The following is a 17,914-nucleotide window of genomic DNA, read 5'->3' as shown; positions in this document are numbered from 1 at the left end:
TAAGGGCGGTGTGGGTGTGGGAAGTTCGCTGCTCCGGCGGCTCGGCCGGAGGCTCCCGGTGCCGTGAGGGCTCGGCGGGCTGTCAGCCCGGCAGCAGCGGCTCCCTGCCCTGCCCCGAGCAGCCAGGACGACAGCGGGGCCGCGTTTCCCGGCAGGGCTCCACGGCCGAGCAGTTCTTGTCACCTGTTCCCCCCCCGAGCCGGGCACTGCCCGGGGTGACGGCCCCGGGCGGGTTCTGCACCAGCTGGAGAACAGCCGGGAAAGGCCCCGCTCTCCCGCCTCCCCTCCGCCGGGCTGAGGGTATTTCAGAGATAAGGCAAGATCATATCGCCTCTCATTGCTGGGAAATGTTTATTTTAGAGATGGAACTGCTGTTGCCCTCTCCGCCCCGCCGCTCCCGAGGGCTGCCCGTTACACCACACCTCGGGCGCGGAGCACCCCGCGGGCTCACCCGCCGGGCACCTCCTGCTTCCCGTCCCGCGGAGCGCGGTGCGAGGGGGGCAGGAGGAGTTTGCGGGTCCCGGTGCAGACGTGAGGCGACGAGCACCGCCGGCCCCCTCCCCGCCACCTTCGAGGGGAAGCAGCCCCGACGGCGCGGGAGGAGCCCCCTCAGAGGGGCCGCGGCTCTTACCTGTGGCGGAGGAGCGGTGGCGCGAGCCGAGCCGGGACGAGCCGAAGTGAAGTGAAGCGAAGCGAAGCGAGCCGCGCCGAACCGAACTGAGCCGGGACGGGCCGAGCCGAGCCGAGCGGTCCCGCGGCCGCTGCTCGCGTGGCGGGAGCCGCCCCCCCGCCGGTACCTGGGGCGGCCCCGGGGGCGGAGCGCGGCGGGCGGGGCGGGGGCCCGCGGGGAGCGCGGGAACGGGAATCGCCTCAGGCGCTCCGGGAGCTCCCGCGGGCACGGAGAGCGTCCCGGGTACGACCCGAACTTGCCGTGCTTATCGCACTTTCCGCACGGGCTGGGATTCTCATCAGGAGCACTGTCAACTCTGAAGCCTAGCGATGGCCGCTGTGGCATCAGGTGCTACATTTCTACTGGCCAGAAGATAAAAATTGAGGCAGTGGCTGCGATCGAAGTCGTTCACATGAAGAGGTTTTAGTGGACCCTCTTAGCTTTAAAACCCTTTAGATCCCAGACAGACCTGACTGTGGTCTCCCCAGGAAAGTAAAATAGCCTTTAGAGATGATGCCCTAGACAGAATGAACAAAATACTGGGTTTTAAAAAACATATTAAACATTATGTGAGGCATAACTAAGAAGGTGCTTCCCTAACAACCAGCAAGGATGGCAGGATTTAATCAAGCGCCTCAGCACAAACGCAAGGTCTGGCTGGGCCCCAGGAGGCTCCTTGTGAGGGAGGCCAGAGCAGGAGGTGCCTAAAGGCCCTGGATTGGCAGGGTTCTGTCTTCAGGCAGCACCTCTGAACTCAAACCCCTAAAACTTGGGGGTGCAGATGTCTCTTCACCCTGCTATGTCCTACAGGGCATTGCTGCTTTCTTCTCAGTCTCACTGTGCCTTTTGTTTGATGTGCAGCACTTCGACTCAGTTTGGACACTGCCTATACAGCACAGGAATCATTTTGTCCACTTGTAAAAGATTTTTGCACATCTGGTGATCTTCAGCATCTGATCCTCAGCTCAGATCTTCGGTGGTCTTCAGACTGGCTCGTAGGTCAACCAGCCCTTGGAGCAGCTTGAGCTTTCTAACAGGTCAGCCACTTTAAAGGAGCCTGAGGGTTGATTTATTGCTCCTTTTTGTCCAGGGCATTTGACTAGTTACCAGTATCATGAGAATGCAGAAAGCCAGGGAGCACAGTTGTACTCTATGACTAGCATATAGCTAAGGTGAGCATTTCAGGAACAAGCACAGGAGAGATGCTGAGCAGCTTTAAGGAACACTTCTCTGCAGATCAGAGATGCCATGCAGCTTCTCCATTTTACTCAAGTCAGAGCTATCTCCCAGGTGGCCCAATGTTACCCAACATCAGAGTAATTTTCTACCCTCATCTAGAATGAAAATGTGTATTTGCCAAAAAACCCCAACTAAAAAACCCCAACTAAAAAACCCCAACTAAAAGCACAGTTATATAAACCAGGCCTGATTTAAGCCTTAAGCAAATTGTCAGCTTTGTGTAGGCAACTAGAAATAATCAACAGTGTAACAAAATCCCAAACAAGTATTTCAAAGACAGCCTAGAAGGCTTGACACCTGAAGTCTTTCTAGCTCCTTGCAATCCTCTTGTTGCTCTGGAATAGCTGATCTCTGCCTTCGCCAAAACCTGACTTCTCTTCAACCCAACATGGGTAGAGCTCTTCTCTCAGTCTGCTGACTGATGCTCAGTCTAGAAAGTCACTGTGATCCCACAGCCCTATAAAGCACCAACACAGAATGCAGGTGGTCATGGGCACATTCCTGCACCTTTGATGCAAAGGATACATCATGGCTGAGGCTCACTTGGGCATCTGGCAGTGATCACCTGATTTGACACCCCATAACCACAGCCACAAGCACAGAGCCACTGTTCAGTCCTAATTTCCAAAGGCTTTTCCAGATTTCGTGCCTCCCCTGAAACACCAGTGTTTACCTACAAGCCCTTTCTTAGCCAGGGATAACCAAAAGAAGGCATGCACCCAGATAATTAGGAGACAGGAGAATATGTAGTGATTTTTGCTGTCTATCACCTTGTTTAGACCTGTTTCTATAATTTATGGTGTGAATATTTTTTGCTCTCCTAGTGCACTTCCCTTCCAGGTTTTAATGTGTATGGTCATGAATTGCTGACACCCCTTCCAGTGTGGGAGATCTTTGTTATTTTAGATTTATAGATGGGGAAATAAGGAAACAGGAAAGAACTCCCACAAGCACACGGAGGTGGAAGAGCAGATGCTGTGCTTTATCTTGTTTTCTGACATGTGGATCCATCTCACTCTCTCACAGCAGTCATGAGAGCACATTTATCAAGCACAACATACATACTCTACTACTCTCTCAACATTTTTTATTCAAAACACTGCATCCTCACAGAGTGCAATTGATCTGAAGTAACAAAATTAATCTTTTCTGAAAAGGGAATTTTAAAAAATTAATCTATCAATTCATGTATTGATTTATTTATTCCTAAAGCAAGAGCAGCATCAAAGCAGTTAAATCAGCTATTGTCTATGGGAACCAGGTAAAAACAAGACACCCACAAACAAAATCCTCCTTGTTTGAATAGGCAGCACTCCTAGGTGCTTCTCCACTTCAGTGTGCAATAAAGAGCATGTAAGGCCCATGCTGTGTCCCCAGGATGTGTTTGAATTTCAATCCCTTTAACAGGGATAATGCACCCAAATCCTCACAAGTGGCTCTTTGAACACTGTTCATAGTATCAGAAATAGCACAATAAAGTGGCATCCAAATTTCACTGTGCTGCCAGTGCAGCTTCTTTCATGCACAGCATGTTATGTTGTGACCTGAAGCACTCTCAAAAAGCAGGGAGAACATCTGCAGTCGTTATCAATTAATATTTTTGCAGCACATCTACCTACTTCATGCTGTACATGTGCAAAATGGTCCAAAAATGAGTGTTACCTACAGCCTTAGCCAAACTCAGTCCACACACTCTGCCCCTTAGCTCTGCTCCAGCTCCTCCCCTGCCCTGACTTGGAGTGGTAACAATGGGATCATGACCTTTTGAGAAGGTGGAAACTCAAGGAAGTTGGTTCCTCTTCACTCCCCACATCACAGCAGAGACATGGGAATGGAGGAGATTCCTGTGCTGGCAGGAGGAAAACAGAACATGGGAGCAGCACCCACCCACCTGAGATCCCATGAGCAGGTTGTACCCTGCCTGCTTCCCAAACCCTGCCTGCTTCCCAAACCCTGCCTGCTTCCCAAATCCTGCCTGCTCCCCCATCCTGCCTGCTTCCCAAACCCTGCCTGCTTCCCAAATCCTGCCTGCTCCCCCCATCCTGCCTGCTTCGCAAATCCTGCCTGCTTCCCAAACCCTGCCTGCTCCCCCCATCCTGCCTGCTTCCCAAACCCTGCCTGCTTCCCAAACCTGCCTGCCTCCCAAACCTGCCTGCTTCCCAAACCCTGCCTGCTTCCCAAACCCTGCCTGCTTCCCAAACCCTGCCTGCTCCCCCCATCCTGCCTGCTCCCACATCCTGCTGCTCCCTGCACTTTTCCTGATGCCTGTGGCCCATGCTGGGATGGGAGCCAGCACAGGCTGGTGTGTGACAGCCTCTCTCACTGTTCTGAGTCAGAACCTGGAATGCTGTAAGCACAGGTCAGCCAGTCCCTGCTTCCAGCATAGTTGTGAGCAGAGAAGTTTGGGGTCTGTATTTTTTATTTTTATCTGTAATCAGAGGAACTTACTGCAGATTTTGCCATCACAAAACAGTGCCATGATATTTTTCACAGCTTGGAGAGATCACTCAAGCTTTGGTCCCTGTTCCCACTGCCTGTGACAGGTCACAGGGGCTGGCTGGCACTTGTCAGTGAAGATTCCTCCTCCTGGGGTGGTGCTGACGTGGTGGCCCCGGGCTGGCTCTGCAATGGCAGGAGTGGTGCTCCCTGGACAATGGCAGGCCTGGGAACTGTGCACAGCCACACCTTGCTCTAGACAAACTTTGAGAGGAAAAGCAAACTGAGATTATTTGACTAACTGCTTAACAAATCAGCACCTGTTTCTTCGAGGAGGAACGTGGGAATGGGTTAATACACCAAATAGTTTTAAGACAAAGTGACTTTTAACATTTAGACAGACCTTCATTATTGTTTCCTGGTTCCCTCCAGGCAGCAACCTTCCCTCTCCAGTCAGTGCCAAAGACAACTCACACAGCTGTCTCAAAAGGGGATACAACCTTTTAGAGAAACTTCATCTTTGGCTTTGCTGTCCTTGAAATGGGCATGGAATTGCAGTGACTTCCCCTCCTGATGGCACTCTCTGGAGAGAGCTCTGCTCAGAGTAATTCCATCTTTATTGCTTTCTGAATCTCCATCCTCACACCTCAAGTTTAGATCCACCTATAGCGACGGTTGTCAAGGAATAGCCCTGGAGTGGCTCTCCTGGCTGGGCAAAGCCAAGCAGGCATAATACCAGGTCAGCTGCAAATAAATATCACAGCATAACGTGAGTGTAAATACCTCTCCTCTCACCAAACCAGAAGTTTCATCACCTCCAACGATATATGACCTCATATTCAAAGGGGTTTAATAATATTTCAGTTCAGAGTTATTCATTACAGGAGCTCTAAGTGAGCTCTGAGTGGAATGAAGCTCATTAGCAGTTTGATACAGGCCAGACATGGCGGCAAGCAGACAGCCACAGGGACAAAAGTGTGTTCGAAGTACATGACTCCCAAACTCAGCCTGCCAGGATGACAGATGGGACACTCTGGCCGTGCAGGCATTCTTGGTTGTTGCAGTTTTGTTCCCTGCTGCTAAACATGGCAAAGGAAAGTCTCCAGCTAACACTTCCTTAAAGCCTGTCCAGCCTCAGGTGCACAGAACAACCTCTGCTCCCAGGCAGCCAGATGGGAGCTGCAATCCAGGCACTCCTTGATTAACTTCGTGGTTTTTTTCCTCTGTAGGTTTTTTCTGGAAGAAAGGGACTTGACAGCATGTTTGTTCACATGAGATTGATTTAGCCTGGCAGTTCTTTGGGTCTCTACTAAGAATTTTGCAGTGTCTTTGGGTTTTTATCACCATAGAAGGAAGAGAAGCTGAGAATCCAAGGGGATTTCTAGATGCATCTGAAGAAGTGATCATTTAAGCTACTGCAAGTCATACACAGAAGGGCAGCACAAGGAACAAAGCTGATGGGGGCAAACCAATCTGAGGCCTTGGTTACTGAGCAGTGCTGCAGTGTATCCTTAGCTTCAAACAGAGCTACAGGAAACACTGACCTGCAAGCAGCTTCTCTAAGCCCTGGGGACCTCCTTGTGTGCAGAAAGTCACACAACATACAAGAAGCAACTGCTGGGTGGATCCCTCTGCACAGAAGAAAATGCCAACCATCTGTAACAGCTTATCAAGATTATAAAGAAGAAGGATTTAAAGAATCTGCAGTAGGAGATAGCAATAAAAATGTCCAGGTATGAAACTAATGGGTAGGAAAGTGAAAAATACTTAAGTGACAGATCGAAAGTAGTTTCACCCTGCAATCCAGAGGTGTGAAACAGCTTTTACACAAGTTAACCAGCTGTCCCTAGAAATCAAGCTGTGACAGCACATAAATCATATTCTACTCAGACCCCAGCTAGACACCAAGCAGGCCAGCAAGTGCCAAGCTCCATCCTGCTAGAGGACAAAGACATGGTCTAGAAAAGAGCAAATGAAAGAGAGGGTGGGGAAGCTGTACCAGCTCACTGTGCCTGAACATGCAGAGGGTAGAAAGGATTAGAGAGAAAGGAGGCAGCTGAAGAACAAAGGAAGAAGTGTCATGAAATAAATTTTTCCTTCCAAAGTACTAAGTCTGGAAGGCATGAAGTGCTAAGGAGAGGAGATGCATGAGAGAAGATGTGAAGGAGGATCATTTTGGATCAGGGGGTCTTAAATGCAGAGGATGAAGCACATTGCCTGTCAGTGAAGGGAGATGTCTGTGGATGAAGAACTTTCTAAAAATTACTTTGAGGCCACATTGCTTCAGGCATCAGAGCATCTTGCAAAGAAAGGGACACTTGATGTGTATATCCCACAGGCTGCAGCTTCACTGCAGAGAAAAGAGCAGGGCAGGGCTGCTGCAAAACCATGCATGGAAACCCACAGAGGTGCACCCTGCTAATTTGCATCAGAGAACATTTTTTAATTATGATTTGTTGAATCCTAGCCCAGATGAACACGCAGAGTCCTCCCCCTGGTGGCAAGTGAAAAAGCCATAGCAATGATTTTTTAGTCATGTCAATCTAAAGCCCTAAATAAAATGAGCATCAGATAGGAACTGTTTTTTTATTTGGGAGAAAAAAGAATATTTTGCACAACATAAACCCTTTTTTAAGGCTTATATAGATTTACTTTGAGGTTGATATGACTTGAGAGTAGCTGCTGAGTTCAATTCCTTTGTTAATTTATTAGACAATTTGCAAGAGAAGCAGAGGATAAAGCCTACAGAGTAACTATTAGCAGCTGAGCAGGATAATTGCAATGTGCAATAATCCCATTAATTCCACTGAGTCCTTGTCTTTTAGTACCCAGTTGAATTTCAGTGCTTAAAATTCCTTAGACAGACTGGTCTGGAAAGTAAAATTCCTAATGCTGCTGAATAGTAAAAATGGATCCAGTAGACAAGTTGGGTTTATTGCATAAACGATTTTCCTCACCTAATGTCCTCAGATGGCTCTTCAATAAGTATCTGTAGAAAATGATCTCCTTGTTTGTTATGGGAAGTTATGGCAAGTGTCTTTTGGACAGAAATTTTTGCTAGAGATGACTAATTTGGTGGCTGAGGGGAGAGCAGTGGGTGGTGTTTATTTTGGCTTTACTATGGCTTTCAACACTGTCTCCCCAAGCATCTCCATAGACAAACTGATGAAGTACAACCTAAATAAATGGGCAGTGAATTGGATGGAAAACTGGCAGAACAGCTGGTCAGAAGGAGGCTCATCATTACTGGAGTACTCTTGGTTGGTGCTTAACTCTGAGCAAACTGGCAGATGATACAAAGCTGGCAGAGGAGCTGATATCCATGTTTGTGATGCCACTGAGGACCTCAAGGCTGCAGAAATGGGCAGAGAGGGTTGCCAGGAGATTCAAGAAAGGGAAATCCAAAGTGCCTTAACAGGGGAGGAACAACCTGTGCACAAGTTCAGTCTGGAAATCTGTTCAGTCTGGAAATCTGTTTTGTTGCACAGGAGAAAATGAGAATCCAGGTGGAGAACAAGCTGATCATGAGCCAGCAATGCACCCATGTGACAAAGAAGCCCATAGCATGCTGGGCTGCATTAGGAAAGTGTCCCCAGCAGGTCAAGAGGGGTGAATTTACTCCCCTCTATTCTTCTCTTCAGTTGCAGTAAATAAACACATTGCCCTCAACAGTATGGGTAGATAAGAATGGCTGAATTGTAATTGTATGGAAAAACAAATGATGTCTCTTAATTACATAAATGAGAAAGCTACAGCTGTGACAATGAACATTAACAATCTGCAACACAAACAAAAACCTACACCCCATGCTTATAAATGTAAAGCTATGCCCTTAACCACAGAACACTCTCTGCATGCTTATGTTTAAAAAGGTTTAATTTTTTCACCCTGGTACAAAAATACAGTACAATGTGATGGCAAGGCATTCGCCAAAAACATTCAAAGAATAAAAGGGGAAACCCCGTAAAGCTTCAACATAACCCACCCTCACTTGATGGAACAATCAAAAGGTGAGCGCAGAAGGAAAAAAGTTACATTTCTGCCCAAAGGCAAATAAAGATGAATCACACAGTTTTACACAAAAATACATTTGCAGAGCTGATAATTCACATGCTACTTGGACATTCATGAAATGTATTCTACTTGGTGTACTGGCAGAATTCATGGGTTTGTGTATCTAGGAAACAACTGGCCCAGGAACATGCCCCAGTGATGGGAATGCCCAGTAAAAACGATGGGATCACATAATATCAGTGAGAAAAGAGAGATTCAACCCTGATTAGTGTCAAAATGATGGCTATTTCTAGCTTTTCCCATCACATTGTCCTCAAAGAGCATTTTCCCTTCAGACCTCCCTTTTAACACCAAATATTAGTGGTTGCTCAAACACACAGACTGATGTGTTTGCACATTACCCAGTTGCAAAGAACCACCACAGTGTAAACTGCCAGGCAGAGAAAACACTGTAACTGTTGTGTGTGTGTGAACTCCAAACAGGGTTTAACCTAACATTGTTGACAGGGGAATTAAATCCCTTCAGTGCATCTACATTCTTGGTCTGTTTAATCATTTCCTCTCAGTTTTGAAGTGATGAAAAGGTCTCATTCAGTGTATTCATTATAGTTCATCTCCCAGGTGCTTTTTGAAAGCGTCGCCTGTCAGCTTCTCCTGGGCCTCTTTCATCCCTTGGACAACTGAAAGATTACACAGAGAGATACCAGCTGTTAATCTCAGGGTGAAAACATCAAGGTGAAATGGCAATGAAAGTGTTTTAAAACAACACAGTTACAGAATGTAAATCTACAGATTAATCTGTAAGAAAAAATAAAAACAAAACAACCAGTCCTGCACCCTTTTCCCAACTATGTGTGGCTGGATCATGCAAATTCCATGACTTCCTATAATGGGATTGGAGACAAAATTAGGTCCTACACTTTCAGTAAATATTAAGGTGAATCTTGATTCTGAATGTGGTTCCTGAGGCATTAGAGGATCACTCACATTGTATTTAACCACTCCCAGTCATACTCCAACATCATTTCTCTCCACTGCCAAAGCTTCATCTCACTACAAATGCACTTCAAACAACGTGGCACATACCTTGATCAGCGTTGGTATAGAAATATTTGTAGCTGGGGTTTCCCCTCTCATTTATGATTTCTGGATGGACTTTTCCACTGGGGTCTGTGAAACAAGAAATCCAACAGGAAATTTAGATGGAAACAGTAAGAACCCAGAGCTGTGAAAGAACACAACAGCTGTGGATGTCTCACCCATGAAGAGGATTCTAGGAATGTAACCTCCATCAGGACTAAAGGCTTCATCCTTTGGCTCTTCATCATCCTACCACAGCAAGGCAGGAGAGAGGAGAGGTATTAGCAAGACTTCTAACAAAACATGGTGCCTTTTACAGAAACAAGTTATTGCCTTCAGATTCCTTCTACCCTGAGCAATTCACCTCTTGAACAGATTCTAAGTAACTGCAGTATCCTACACTCTCAAAGGGAAGACAGATATTTTTACTACATAAGTATAATTTGTGAAAATAATAATATTTTTTCTGGTCTGTCAATTTGCATTACCCACCCCACTATGGTGCAGAAATGTTTGATATGTACTGAGGGAATGAACATAAATTCCTTTCTTGTGGAAACTGATTCACACAAGGTACAAACTGTTAAAGAGACAATGACAGAGAGCCAGGTTTATAAACACAATTAAAATAATCAGAGTGGAAAAAAAGTATTTCTAAAGCAATGAGCTCTATCAATCAATCCTGAATGCCTATTCAGGAGTGCAGGATTTAAGATGTACACAAAACAGGGTGCAATCAGTTGAGTCAGATTCCAAATGTTTCATTACTAGGCAGAACATGGATACAAAGCAGAAGGCAGCCTACCTCAAGGTTGACCATAACAAAATTATGGGCAAGTTCAGAGATCTCCTTGGATTCAGCAAACTTTGGCTTTAAAGCTAAATTTAAAAGAATTAAAGTAAGAGGTATGTAAAAACAGTGGGAAATATTTCAGATTTTCAGGTCAGTATCAAAATCTCCACTTCATCCCTCCCTCTGGAGAGGTGGCACTTTTCAATAAGCAGTGAATAAATGGATTATATGTATCCAACCCTTCCAGCCAGGCTTGGAACAGGAGGCACCTGAAGCAATTCTTGCTTGGAGCCAGGGGCTGAAGCCTGCCCAGCAAACATAGGTGGTTGTATTTGAAATCCTCCTGTGAACCACCACTCCCACTCAACTACCTCATCCTTTCAGGTTTACCCATACACCCAGCTTGTTCCTTTGCTATGGCACTGCCATATTATACCACTCTCAAAGAAATACAAATACCATTAGTTACATGTTGGATGCAGAGCTCACATTTCTCATGGCTACATGATTTCTATACAAAGGTTCATCAGAAATTTCAGCAAGCTCTAGTTTTAAATGCACTTACCTTTGCAAGCTCCACACCAGGACTTGTGGATGATAACCATAAGAGGCAAACCACTAACAAAAAGAAGAAAAAAAATTGTCAAAGAAATTCTATTACATGTACAGTTTAACAGTAAAGCATTCCTCAAAGGCTAAATGTAATGGGAAATAAGTCAAATGTAAAGAGATTATGTGGTGCTCTAAGTTTGTCTTGCAAAAAGTTATCCCAATCTTAAAACATGTGATAAAACAATTTATTATAGCTGCCAGCCAGTAACTGCCTGTGTAGAGGAGGAGACTTTCTCTTCCTAATTTAGATTTCTCAGATACACAACAGTTCATGCTTTTTTCCCTCTGGATTACTGGAAATGGCTCATGACAGCAGCTGCTTGAGAGACCTCAGGATGCATTTTGGTGGGTGCTCAAGGCAACCCAGTGGGTGACAATCTCTCCCCATTACAGCCCACATGTCTCAGTCACCTCCTGTGACTAAGGCCCTCCACTGAGCAACCAGCAAAGCCAACAACCCAGCAAACCCTTTGGCTGCCTGCATGGCTTCCTACATATTTGTATGCTGAAACTGATTGTGATGGATGTGTCCAGCACCAGGGCTAAGAAGAAGAGGGGACCCAGGAGGAACTGCAGCCTAAATAAAGAGCAACACAAAAGGAGCAAAGTTATTTTTGCTTTCACTGTTTCCAAAGAATTCATTTTACCTTTACTAGCTATGCTACCCAGAGATTAAGTTTCCATATAATAATAATAATATGGCTTCCAAAATAGTAAGAACAGCCTAAAACTAGATGAAGGAAAGGAAGGAATCTGGAGAGAACATCCTGTATGGATACTTCTTTCAGGATCTGCCAAGCAAAGCAAAGTCTAAACTTTCTCTTGACTGGAAACTCTGCACCATATTAGGGGGTAAAAATAAAGTCAAATTTTCATACACATGAATTATTAACACCTTTGCACACAACACTAATTACTAGTAGAACTGATGTATGAGTTTTTCTTTAGCTTTAAATAGGTAAGAAAGGAAATCTCTAGCAGTGTTCAGTAATGAACTTTAGAATGAGGAAAGGGTTCAAAGGAAGACATTAGCATTTAGAATTGTTCAAACACATATTTGCCATCTATAATTAACTGATATGTCATCCACTTTGTATCTGTTTGCAGTAAGGAGCATTTCCCTAGTAAAGCTTGCATCGTGTCAGTGCCCTCCCCCTGATGATGAAAAACCACTTATTTCCCTTATTTCTATAGAGAGTCCAAAATTACTTTGTTTCTTTCTTGAGGAGAGGCTGATTTAAGACTGGATTTAAGATTGTCCTTATCATCAAGGATCAGTGATTCATATTAAAAGAGTTCAATTGTCTGGTGGTTGGTACTGCCACACACTGTTTAAACAGATATTTTAAAAGCAGATTCTAAATGAAAGTGCTCACATCCTTGAAATATCAACTCTTACTCAGTGAGAACTCAGAGGCTGGAGATAATTTATGTGTTTTCTCAGCTTTATTCTCTTTGCTTGGACTGGTAAAATAAACTTATTTACATAAAAACATTTTAATAATAATTTCTCAGTTCTGCAGCCTCTTAGCAGCTGGTGTGTCAGACAGACACTGTAACTGAAGTAACCCTTCCTGCCCCACTTCACCATTTCATCCCAGTGAGCACTACACGTTAAATTAAAACCAAAGGCCACCATTTATTAGAATGAAGAATGAAGCATCCACCAGAAAGTTAGAAGTTTATATAAGCTCTACCCAAAATTGTTGGAAACTTAGCCACCCATCACAGCCAGTACAGACTTATGAGTTCCACACAGAACAGACACTGTCATTTTAGCTCAATTTTCCTATGACAGCACTGATTCTTAAGCAATTTGTGTTTTGAAGGGGGTTATAATGATGACCTTGAAGAAAAAAGACATGGCCAAGTTACTTCAGTAAAACAGTCCTGCAGGTAAATTAAGACCTTACTCTATTTAAGGCACACATTTTATTATTAGACCTGGAACAGGGAAGTTTGAGTTTGTTAAGCCAGCACCCTTTGGCAGAGCAGAGCTGAAAATCTCTTGGGCTCAGTCAGATTTTTTGAAACAGTCACATCCTAAAAATACAGCCTGTTCCACTTCTGGACCTGAAGTCTCTTCTGTAGTTTGATATTATCTGGAGGAAGCTCTGGAAAAACAATCTTCTTATTCCAAGCATACACATGCCAATGTGGGGGAAAAAGTTTTCCCTACAGTCATCACCTTTTGCACTATCACGCCACACTATTTGATTACTGAGGTTTGCATCTCCACAGGAGACTTCACTTGCTTAGGGATGCAGCAGCAGCTGTCCTTTTTGCAGAATGCCAGTGAGGAGAACACAGAGCTGAGGAACTGCTTCCCTAGAGATCCCCCAGCAATGCTGGCTCGCTGCTGCAGGGACACGGCCCCATCTCCCCAGAGCTGCTGCTGCCAAGCGCTCCGATCCCCGGCAGCGGCAGCGGGACCCGGCTCTGCAGGCTCTGCCCTGAAGGCACATTCTTCCCGCTGCGAGAATTTCGGGGCCGGACCACCGCCACTGCTGGGTGCCACATGCGACACTTCACTGGATGCTGCGGCTCAGGTACTGCAGGAACATGCTGGCCAGCTGGGGCAGGTTTTCATCGCTGGGCTGCATCTTGGTGTAGGTGATGAACTGCCTCCGCAGGCGGCTCAGCTCGGCCACGCTCACGGGCCGGCTCAGCACCAGCCCCTCGGCCACGCCGGGGACGCGGATGGTCTCTCCGGGCTGAGCCCCGCTCCTCTGCGCGGCCAGCACGGCGGCCAGCACGTCCTGGGTGACGCGGTCCAGCTGGTGCAGGAAGCCGCAGGACTGCAGCGGCTGCGTGCGGGTGGCGCGGTGCGGCGGCGGCGGGGCGCTCTCGAACAGCGCGGCGCGGATGGCGCCCAGCGGCAGCGCCTCGTCCCCGCGCACCGCGAACAGCGGCCGGTCCCAGCGGCAGCTCGGCTCGGGCTCCTCGAAGGGCGGCTCGTCGGGGCCGCCCGCGCCGCCGGCGCAGTGCAGCACGCAGCGCGCCGTGCCCGCCTGCCGCGCCGCGCAGTACAGCTCGTAGCGGATGCTCCGCAGCTCGTTGCCCGCGTCCACGATCACCACGTCCCGCCGGCTCAGCCGCCGCTCCACCTCGGCCCGCAGCGCCGCCCGGCCGCCCTCCGCCTCGGCCACGATGTGCGCCGGCCGCTCCGGGCCGCCCAGCGCCTCCCGCAGCTCGGCCGCCCGCCGGCTCTTGCCGCTGGCCCGCCGCCCGCACAGCACCACGAGCGGCATCGCCCCGCCGGCCGCACCCGACCCGGACGTGGAGCGACTGCTTCCGCCGGTCACACCCAGCCGCAGCTCGGCCCGGCCCCGCGCAGCCCGGGCACCGTCCTGCCCGGCGTCCCGCTTAAAAAAGCCATCGCAGCAGCTGTTGGAACGCAGGGACCGCGCCCTCGCCCGCAGGGAGTTTAAACTGAGCCGTCCCCAGCATCCCACGACATTGTGCAGTTTACAGAATCGAAGGTTTGAAACTTCCTAGACCACCGGCTCTGGTGCATCTCACTTGATGCATCCCAGATAATTTTGTGTAATTTTTCATCTCCTTATTTATGGTCAGGCTTAGGAAAAAAATTGTACTTTTGCGAGCAGATCTGTGCATCAGCAATGAAAGGAGAGAGTTGGTTCACACCCATCCCATCCCTTGCTGCAGGGTCTTTCTGAGCTGGAACACTAATCCTGACTAAACCTGACAGCTCAGACCTTGCCATCTCTTCCACTCTCCTCTGCCTCATTTTAAAGCTTCCTCTGCTGCATTACAAAGCAATGCTACAATTATAACTATAAATACTGAAATCATCTAATTTTTTACTTTTTTCAAAAATGCTAAACTTGTAAGACTTCTGAAGTGTACCATCTGGGTTAATTCAGTGTCTACACTGGAGTGCAGAACTTGCCATATGGATCAGTTTGAGAGCAGAGCTAAATTAAACAAACCTGGAAGGCATGAGCAATTTCTGCTCATGTCAGCATTGTCAGGCTATAAAGCTAAAATACAAGTAGAATTTATAAGCATGCCATTCTCCTTCTTGCATTTTAACAAGAAGCAGAAGAAACTCTGAAAGAAAAAAATAAAAAGTCAAGATGTCATTTTTTATAGAATTTAAGCCTAGTCCAAACCAGGTTCTGTCACTCCCAGATTTTTGCTGCAGATGGAAACAAAATACTGAGGCCTCATCTGAGGCACAGGGAATTTTAGGGAAGCTCTTAGCACTGCTGAGTTTAAGGGTACTGAGCACCACTTGCACCTGTGTGTTTGAGAACCGTATCTTTCTTTACTATGATAAATAATTATTTTCTTGTTTCAAAGACATGCCAGGGCTTCAATCATTTGAGTGCAGTGATTAAGCCTGGGTGGTGCCTTAGGAAAGTTAACAAAATTCTGTATTTTCTCTCCAATAAGCTGTAGGGATCTGAAGAGTCTAAGGATCTAAACCACACTCATTTTTGGTAATAGAGACTCTTTTCTATGGTTAAATTTAGGGCTGAAATAGAACCTTTGTGAATGCTTCTGAAGACACATTTCTGTATTTAAAACTAACAAACATACCTGGCTGCTGCCTCTTTCTTCCCATCTTCTAGAGTTCTCCAATGAATATGATCTCCAAAACCTGCCAGAGAGAAGGGTTTAGAAATGCTGCATAATTTAACATGTCAGCTAACAGAGGCAAAGAGCCCAACCCTCGAGAATATTTTCGACTCATTTTATATTCTTTTTTTAAAGCCAACTATAGCCCCAGTTCAGGAAAGACTTTTGCAATTACTTACAGCCCACACAGTTGTATGAGGAATCCCATTGAAATTAATTAACAAAAACATACCATGCTCATGAATATTTCTATATATGTATGTAAATGACACTAAAATCCCTCAAACAGATATTAAAATTGAAATGCCTTCTGATTAATCTCCGTTCTTTTTCAATCTGTGAACATTTGTTATTTGATTAATGACAAATTAAACATGCCAGCATTTGGCTTCCTGAATCCACTGAAGATGAACTAAACTGAAACTTAAAAATTTCTAGGCCAACATATGATCATTAATTGCTCTAAAGCTATCGTGCAAAGTATTCCTGCTGATGATAATATCATGGAAGAGCAAGAAAGAACAGCATTACACAGATTTCTGAGTGTTACAGTGACTGAACTAAGCTTTTATCTGAACTAAAATTTTATCTGTCATCCAGACAACAAGTCTTGTTATGTCAATTGACTTAAGAGTGAGTCAGTGTGTGTTTAACAGCTGCAAAGCAGCGACTGCCAGGGTTGGTTTTTTAGCAGCCAGCACAGCATGTGGCCAAAAGCCACCTGGAGAGCTTAGATAGAGGAGATCCAGGAGCTGTAGAAAGGGGAACTCTCTTGGAACACCACCTCAGAGATCCTGGTTCCAGTAATTAACAATTACTGTCCTGGATGGCCAAACAGGAGCCTCAGCTTGCCCCTTCCCATCCCTAAGGGTTCATATCAGTCAGGTGCTGAGGGAAGCAGATTTCAGGAACTACACCGAGATCAGGAGCCACAGACTGCCCAGTGCTGACACTGTCTCCAATAGACAATTGTGGCAAAGAAGTTGGAGAAAGCCTAAAACAGCATCAGCAAGTCTTCAGGATACCTCAGTTCAGCATCCGGGAGGTGAGGACAGTGGCACAGTGTTTGTGTTACCTGATCTCTGCTGATAGGAGCAAGTGTGAACCTAAGTGATGCAACACATCAAACATGAGCTCCCAGCAGGGTGGGGATGCCTGTCCCTGTCCCCTCACACCCACACAGCAGCTGCTGAGCAGCCTCGGACACAGGGCTGAGTTTGTACCAGCTCAACATCCCAGAGCAAAACCCAGCTAGATTAGCACAAGTCACGTTTACCCAGAATATTGACACGTCAGCTATTTCAGTCAAAGGCCAAAATGTTAAAACAGGGAAAACCTGCTACTGTTCTAGCTGGGAAACACTTTTCAAAAGCTTTTCTATATTTAAAACAAACCTCACTTTGTGGTGAGCTTCAGTGTGTTTTTAAAAGCATTTCCCAACACATTACAGAATGTATCTTTTGAATGAAAGTCATCTGGGGAATTACAGGGTGAATGGCTGGCTGGGATCCACACCACAGCTTTGCTGTCACTGATCAAATTGGTTACAACCAGCCTAGGGGAGGAGATTTACCTCCACGGCAAAGCCACCACCTGGGGTGAAGCTCAGGCCCCGGGTGAGCCGGGCTATTAGACACGGTAATTAGACCAGGAGCCCGGGCAAGCCAAGAGCGAGGTGAGGAGCGGTCACGAAGGACAAGGGAAGCCGAGGGCGGAGGGAAGGGCCATTCATCGGCTGCCAGGAGCCCGGCGGAGGCTGGGCAGGCACGGGGCACTCGGCACGGGGGCACCGAGGGGCTGCTCCCCGGGGAGCCCTCAGGACGGCTCCAGCCAGAACCGAACCACGACAGCGGAGACCCCGCAAAGCCCCCCGCACCTCCAGAGCCCTGCGCTCTCTGCCCCCGCGGGCTGAGGGGACCGGACCCGCCCCGAGCGGGGACAGAAGTTGGGGAAAGCCCGAAGAAAGCGTTTTTGTCTGACCCTTTCCGAGCCCTCCCGCGGCGGAGGCGGCGCAGGCCGCCAACACCAGGCACAGGCAGAGGACGGAGGCTGGCGCGGGCTGAGCCTTCATGGTGTCGGCGCGGGCAGCGGCGACACCCGGGAACGGCCCCGAACCTCCGGACAGGACAGGACCCGCTTAGCTGGATTTTTTTTTTTTCCTCTTTTTTTTTTTCCCCAGATTTTTAAAGCCCAGGAAGTGATGTGTGGCGGATGTGGGCGGTGCGCCGCCCTCACGGCTCGGCCCGGGCGTGCCAGGGGAGGCACCGGGCGGGAACCGTGTGGGGGATTCAGGATGAGCTGAGCTCCTTACAGGGAGTCGGGACCCCCGAGGCAGGAGTCATCGCACCGGGGTCCCAGAGCCCTGTCTACTCCCCCTGGGCAAAGCCCAGCGTTATCCCGACGGGGGCAGGCAGCGGTGGGAGGGAGGTGGTTCCAGATTTATTTTCTCCTTTCCAAATACATCC

At 47.4% G+C, this 17,914-nt stretch overlaps 3 protein-coding genes across 4 annotated transcripts in view; all 3 read right to left on the bottom strand.

Moving 5' to 3' along the window:
• RAB3B (RAB3B, member RAS oncogene family) overlaps positions 1–699 on the bottom strand; it is a 50,357-nt gene extending 49,658 nt beyond the window's left edge. The window contains exon 1 of one of the 2 annotated variants that reach the window (XM_033067945.1): positions 632–699. The gene's annotated coding sequence lies outside the window, so the exon portion shown is untranslated. The remainder of the gene's footprint in view (positions 1–631) is intronic. The other variant, XM_033067944.2, reaches the window with a different exon arrangement.
• Positions 700–8,203: 7,504 nt separating this feature from the next.
• TXNDC12 (thioredoxin domain containing 12) lies at positions 8,204–17,648 on the bottom strand. The gene is made up of 7 exons (XM_033067203.1): positions 17,430–17,648; positions 15,411–15,471; positions 10,798–10,850; positions 10,245–10,318; positions 9,619–9,688; positions 9,446–9,529; positions 8,204–9,039 (listed from the first exon to the last, which is right to left on the bottom strand). The coding sequence occupies exons 1-7, from the start codon at positions 17,518–17,520 to the stop codon at positions 8,963–8,965; spliced, it is 510 nt and encodes a 169-aa protein (XP_032923094.1). The 5' UTR covers positions 17,521–17,648; the 3' UTR covers positions 8,204–8,962.
• On the bottom strand, positions 10,286–14,095 carry KTI12 (KTI12 chromatin associated homolog). The gene is made up of 3 exons (XM_033067202.1): positions 12,789–14,095; positions 10,798–10,850; positions 10,286–10,318 (listed from the first exon to the last, which is right to left on the bottom strand). Exon 1 carries the CDS (start codon positions 14,093–14,095, stop codon positions 13,373–13,375), a length of 723 nt encoding a protein of 240 aa, XP_032923093.1. The 3' UTR covers positions 10,286–10,318; positions 10,798–10,850; positions 12,789–13,372.
• Positions 17,649–17,914: the final 266 nt, after the last annotated feature.

This window comes from Catharus ustulatus, chromosome 9 (genome assembly GCF_009819885.2).
Source record: "Catharus ustulatus isolate bCatUst1 chromosome 9, bCatUst1.pri.v2, whole genome shotgun sequence".
NCBI classification, from domain to species: Eukaryota; Metazoa; Chordata; class Aves; order Passeriformes; family Turdidae; genus Catharus; species Catharus ustulatus.
Note: the sequence above shows the minus strand (reverse complement) of the source record. Positions and strands in the feature narration are given on the sequence as shown.

Coding starts and splice junctions, on each gene's coding strand:
- TXNDC12 (XM_033067203.1), bottom strand. CDS start 17,520: ATGAAGGCTCAGCCCGCGCCAGCCTCCGTCCTCTGCCTGTGCCTGGTG. Junction 15,472..17,429: donor CGCGGGAGGGCTCGGAAAGG/GTCAGACAAAAA, acceptor TCTCTCTGGCAG/GTTTTGGAGATCATATTCAT. Junction 9,689..10,244: donor TTGTTATGGTCAACCTTGAG/GTAGGCTGCCTT, acceptor TTGCTGTGGTAG/GATGATGAAGAGCCAAAGGA.
- KTI12 (XM_033067202.1), bottom strand. CDS start 14,095: ATGCCGCTCGTGGTGCTGTGCGGGCGGCGGGCCAGCGGCAAGAGCCGG.